Below are 5,755 nucleotides of genomic sequence, written 5' to 3'. Positions count from 1 at the left end.
CTAATCGAGATGGGTTATTTGAGATGGGGGTGGACACGAATCGATTATCCGGATTTTCAAAAATATTCATGATCTGATTTGTTTCGTCTGAATAATTAATTATTTGATTCGATCCGATCTGTAGCTACCCTTATATTCGGAAAATTTTATATTTTCAACCGGATATCAATTTCAATTCATAAAAATAAAATTATTTATTTAAAATTAAAAAAAAAATTCAAAATAATATTAACTAATACTATTTTATTATAAAAAATAAAAACTTACTTTTAAAAACTCTAATAAATTAAATATTATTAAAATTACATAAATTATAATAATTATATAGTTTATATGCAATTCAATAAATATATGTGTATATATGAAAATAACAAATCATATATTTATTCTTAAAAATATTAGTATTTGTGATTTGTTTCATTTTTCTTTTACCGATATTACGTATTAGTACTTGATTTATTTCATAGACTTCTAAATATTCAAATAGATAATAAATTGAATTAAAATTTACAGATATTTTGTCAAACCCTTATTTGAGACTATGCGAAAGGTTTATAGGACCAGGCCAAGCACATTATATTCATTCCCGCTTCTCTACTTGAGGCTAAATTACTCAAGGTCCTATGTACAGATCCTAAAGGTTTTCAATAAAGGTAACTAGTGAAGATGGCTCTGAGCAGCTTGTTGAGTTGTTTAATCATTAATGGTGTCACTGCGTAAGTGGAAATCTTGGGAAACATAACTGGGCGAGAGAAGCTACGATTGGTCTTCTCTTAATACAGTAATGAGTACCCAAGACTTTAACAAAACCAAAGATTCATCTCAACACGTAACATATAAAAAATACAATGAATTTGAAAAGAAAAAGAGACAATAGGAAGATGCCCCTAAAAACACTACATTTAACAAAGTCTTGCTTTTGATCAAAAAAAAAAAAAAAAACAAAGTCTTGCTAAATGGGGTCAGGTTTAGAAAAAATGTTAACTGGTTCTATCACGTAGCCTTTGAAGTGGTACCAGAAACTGAACACTACGATGGTCTGTTACGGGTAAAAAAAGAAAAAGGAAATCATACTCTCTTCTTCCTTGCTTGATAACGTATGTGCAGTGCAGAGCCCATAGGATTCAACTGATGCGGCTTGCTATCTCATAATCTTTGGCTGAAGTACATGTTCATGAAATATTTGGACGGGTTGAATCCACTTAAGATCACTGAAAAATTATTAAAAAAAAAAAACAAACTTAAGATTATGTTTTACCTTTTTTTTTTCTAAAAGAGGAAACTGCGAAACTAAAGAATGATCTAAGCTTACAGATAGGGGACAGGACAATCACGATCCCGATTGGGTAGAGGAAGAAAGTCGTTCGTTCCAAAAATGGAAGCACTGTATTGGATTCATTCATAGCAAACAATGTCAAAAGATTATTTGTGGAAGGAAACAATAAAATTTATGAGACTTACCGTCATATCCTAGGAAGTTAAGATAATGGTAATACGATGCCCCGACCATGAAAAGCAAATTCGATAGCAGTAGAGGGATGAATCCGTGAGTTATCAGGAATGGTGATAGAAAATAATGTACGACTGTAGCAACACAAGAAGAAACTATAAGTCATAGACACAATCTTCTTTTGCGGAGATTCTGTTTTGAGAACTGAGTGATATTACCGTAGAGTAGCACAAACATTGGAAAGAAGGAGTTGCAGTGAACATCAAATGTATACAGCCTAGAGTAAGTATACATAGAAGCCAAATCATTAACAACTTGTTAATGACAAGCTCACGTGGACAGCGAGAAACAATGATATGGAATATGGATACTGAACTCTATCTTAGAGAGAGAGACAAAATCAAAATAACAATAATGATAATAATAACAAGGATAAGAGACCAGTCAGTCAATAAACTTACCATTCAACGCGTTGTTCCACCACATGACTGTTTGGAGCCTCCTCACGCAGGTAAGAGTTCGTCAGAAACCTTATAATCCATACCTCAAGTCAGAGAGACATTGTAGATTTGATATAAGAAACCAATCAAACTGCAATGGTATTACAAGGAAACTATACAGAAGGACTAAGATTCTTGCAAGAGCGAATTTCACTAGGCTGGCAACGTTCGTAAGAGGAGATTTAGTACAAAATATTAAGAGTGTTTGTCTTGCACTATAAATATGATCAAATTAGCACCAATACCACAGACACATTGTTGCAAACAAAACATTTAAGCGATGTAAGAGCTTGCACCAACAAATATCCATGTCTAATGCACCGATAGAACATACTTACCAACAGCATGTAGCTATAAGTGCTCCCGTGATTAAGAAATGAGTAAGGAAAACTGATATAACTACGACGACAGCATGAGAGCCACTATGGTCATACCTGAAGCAGGGACGACAGATTACAGTCAAAAGCAATAACAAAAAACAGAACAAAGTAGTTTTCCAAGGAAATAATTTTAACTCTCAAATTCTAAAAGATGCACATTTACAAAATACTTACGTGGCACAGTAGGCTAAAGTTGCAAGAATGAGAAGCAGGCTACAGATCACAATAAAAGCAGGGTCATCACGTGCCCATTGGTTTTTCGTTTCTGAGAGAAAGAAAGAAAGAAAAAGAAACTCACTTATATTTACAATGCCATTAGCAAAGCTTTAGCTTATTCTTAACAGGCACTAGCATTAAGGAAATAGTATTAGACCAGGGGAGGTATATTAATAAAGACGGCAAACAAGAAAACTCACAAAGAAGATGCTTCTCTGCAAGTAACATATTCATATTAAATAAGACCACAAATTGATAAAGCTGATTGCAGTATGGTAATGAAAGCTGAGCTTACGTTTGTGGTACTTAGTGTGTTGATAGCTGATGCCGTAGTTGCGTTCACATGCAAAACATACAAAATGGACAAGAATAAGAAATTTGAAGTGAGACAATCTCAAAGTCTATTCCAATAAGCTCTGTAGTAAAAGCCTGTGTCACTATTCCAGTTGTGAAATTTGAGATGCATGAGTCACTCTTTATCATTCATTCAAATGCAAAAACTTTAAAGTATATAGAGAAACCTGTCCTCAAAGTGGGGCATAGAAAAAGGAAATTCAAAAAGACGTACACAACTTTGGGAGATGTACAAAGGTTAAGCATTTGCCAGAAAGTATATTCAATATCCATTTGTTGCCACTGCAATGGAGAAAAGGATTATCACAAACTCGAACATGATGCGATATGCAGCATAGCGTATTCGGCTAAGATTATTCACATCCTCCTCTGAGACAGACAAATCATAATTGCCTCAAGTGCTTACAGATTCCGAAGCTACAAAAATGTAATCATCAGATTCAAGCAAGTACTTCAACAAAAACCTAGAGGCTATCAAGGGATGCAAAATATCTCATAATTCGATCTAAGAAATTACGAATCTATGTATTTTTCGCAATATCAGTTGATGAAAATCGATCAATATCTGAGATCGCGATTAAAAAGAGAACCTTGACGATGCGACGAAAATACTGGAGGAACATTGGGTTAGCTCGGGATGATGAAGAAGAAGAGCGAGATCTGGAAGTTGTGGGTAACATCTTCGTCTTCTCCTTTCGTTGCTCTTTCTACTGTTGCTTGCTGCTCTTCGTCTTCTTCGTTTCGTTTCTCTCTCTCAGGTTTCCCCTTTGGCTATTTTTCGGGTTTAGGGATTGATTTGCTTCCTCCGCACCCAAACGCTTCTTTTTCCGTTGCCGTATGCGTTTGATACAAAACAGTTCCACAATTTACTTATATTTAGGCTGTAAGTTGTAACTTGTTTACATGTTTAAGAATTGATGGAATGAAAATGTAATACCCGTACTCTCCAAAATAAAATAATAAATAATAATCTTGAAATCTCTATTTATTAATCCTCATAAATCGTCTGCACATATTATAAATCCGACAAATAGTCATAAATCCAAATAATGGAATAAATCCAGAAAAATACGATAAAACCATAAAACCCGCAAGTCTGAAATGGAAAGAATTAAACGCCTAAAAGCACCAATCCGATAGCAATTACTCATGCTCGACAGTCTCACCTGAAAAGAGGGGTGAGCAACAGGGGAGTCACTCAGTGAGGTATGTGATGCTAAACCGCAAACCACTGACTCAGTACATAACACTACGACTATGTAGGCCTAGCTCTAGCATGAAACAAACACGGCACCTAATGCGCCACACATAACAACCAATGCGCTTATAGTACATAGCTATTCGTTGCACCCCGCATTCTCCTCTTACGGATATAGATATATAAATTTTTATGTATACCAAAAGTATGTGTAGTACAGAAGTGCTTCCCTGTACTTCCACATTCTCCTCATACATAATGCTACGTAGTATAGAAGTGCTTCCCCATACTCCCGCAGCTCATGCGTGGTACAGAAGTGCTTCCCTGTACGCCCCACAATCTCCACACAAACAATTGCCACGTAGTACAGAAGTTCTTCCTTGTACTCCCGCAGCTCATACGTGGTACAAAAGTGCTTCCCTGTACACCCCGTAATCTCCACACAAATACGCCGATACAGAAGTACTTCCCTGTATCCGGCTAACCAATCCATACTATATGTATACTTATATATAACTGTCTTTTAACATCACCCAAATCAATCAACAGTTGAATCATCTAATTTCCTATCTCCGGTTTAGACAAAGAATAAAATAAAAACAAACAAGACTCCAGTTAGACTCGATTCACAGAGACGGAACATGTTTCGAAACTAAACTTTCCATAATAGTAGTACTAAACTAGCACGGTATTAAACGGAATAACCCTCACCTTAGCCACTGGCTGGAATGATCAACGAAAGATGGTCAACTGACGTCAATTGCAACACGAGTATCAACGGCTTAGGCTCAGAGTCTCAGGAAATAAAGTTTCTAAAAATGGAAACTTTCCTAAACTGGAACCTTTCTAAAAATAGTAACTTTCTCTAAATAGAAACTTTCCTAAAATAGAAACTTTCCTAAAATAACTTATTTCCTAAACTAGAAATAAGGAGGCGACAAACTTACTAGAAAAATTCGCCGGAAGCTCGTCAAGAAATCCCGTCGGAAGCTCGCCCAAAAATCTCGCCGGAAGCTCACCCGAAAATCCCACCGGAAAATTTCACTAGTGACTGGTCATCAGATAATTCAACAACAACTCGTCACGTGCAAAGAAATACTTTGACTTGATGAGAATGAAAAGAAAGGGTAGAGTTCCTTATATAGGAGAAGGGAATGGAGGAAGGTTTTCTAAACTTCCAATGTGGGACAAAATAAAATGAAAAGGGGATTTTGGGTTTTAATAAAAAAAAAACAAATGGGCTTTCCCATATTGGGTCACGGTCGTTACAGAAAATTAATGGAATAATATGAATGGAAAGCAGAGAAAAAACGGAATAGATCCATTCCATTTATTTCATTCTATTCAAGACAAATGGTGAATTATTTTTTAGGAATTGATAGAATAGTCATTTCATATTATTTCATTATAAATACTGATAACCCAGTTGCACCCTTGATGAAATGAATAGGTGTATATTCTATTTATGTTTAATCCATTAAAACACAAACATTTTCTTAACTAATTTTTTTGTAAGATTTTAAATTAAATTACCTTTCTTTTATAAAGTAATTAGATGTTTTGCTCCGAGCATAATTTTTTTACGAATATTTATTATTTTATATAATACTAAATAAAAACTAGCATGATAAGTTATTATTTATGTTTCAAAATTTTT

The 5,755-nt window shown here is 34.8% G+C and overlaps 1 protein-coding gene across 3 annotated transcripts; it reads right to left on the bottom strand.

Annotated features, from left to right (window-relative positions):
• Window positions 1-787: 787 nt before the first annotated feature.
• LOC106409561 (protein unc-50 homolog) lies at window positions 788-3,768 on the bottom strand. 3 transcript variants are annotated; one of them, XM_022705409.2, is made up of 11 exons: window positions 3,491-3,742; window positions 3,262-3,317; window positions 3,115-3,182; window positions 2,842-2,867; window positions 2,505-2,595; window positions 2,289-2,384; window positions 1,912-1,980; window positions 1,669-1,727; window positions 1,462-1,584; window positions 1,313-1,384; window positions 788-1,211 (listed from the first exon to the last, which is right to left on the bottom strand). In XM_022705409.2, exons 3-11 carry the CDS (start codon window positions 3,171-3,173, stop codon window positions 1,147-1,149), a joined length of 660 nt encoding a protein of 219 aa, XP_022561130.1. In that variant the 5' UTR covers window positions 3,174-3,182; window positions 3,262-3,317; window positions 3,491-3,742; the 3' UTR covers window positions 788-1,146. The 3 variants fall into 3 exon arrangements, with proteins under 3 accessions (XP_022561130.1, XP_022561129.1, XP_013705655.1); XM_022705408.2 differs by having other exon boundaries at window positions 3,307-3,317; window positions 3,491-3,696; XM_013850201.3 differs by lacking the exon at window positions 3,262-3,317 and having other exon boundaries at window positions 3,491-3,768.
• Window positions 3,769-5,755: the final 1,987 nt, after the last annotated feature.

Source organism: Brassica napus, chromosome C7 (assembly GCF_020379485.1).
Source record: "Brassica napus cultivar Da-Ae chromosome C7, Da-Ae, whole genome shotgun sequence".
In the NCBI taxonomy this organism is placed as follows: Eukaryota; Viridiplantae; Streptophyta; class Magnoliopsida; order Brassicales; family Brassicaceae; genus Brassica; species Brassica napus.
This window is presented reverse-complemented; position numbering and strand designations above follow the sequence as displayed.

Bases quoted from the DNA above. Each gene is read 5' to 3' on its own strand.
- LOC106409561 (XM_013850201.3), bottom strand. From the start codon at position 3,580: ATGTTACCCACAACTTCCAGATCTCGCTCTTCTTCTTCATCATCCCGA. The intron at 3,183-3,490 runs GTTCTCTTTTTA...TCTCCATTGCAG, and splicing joins ATTTTCGTCGCATCGTCAAG to TGGCAACAAATGGATATTGA. The intron at 2,596-2,841 runs GTAAGCTCAGCT...TCTTTCTCTCAG, and splicing joins ACACACTAAGTACCACAAAC to AAACGAAAAACCAATGGGCA.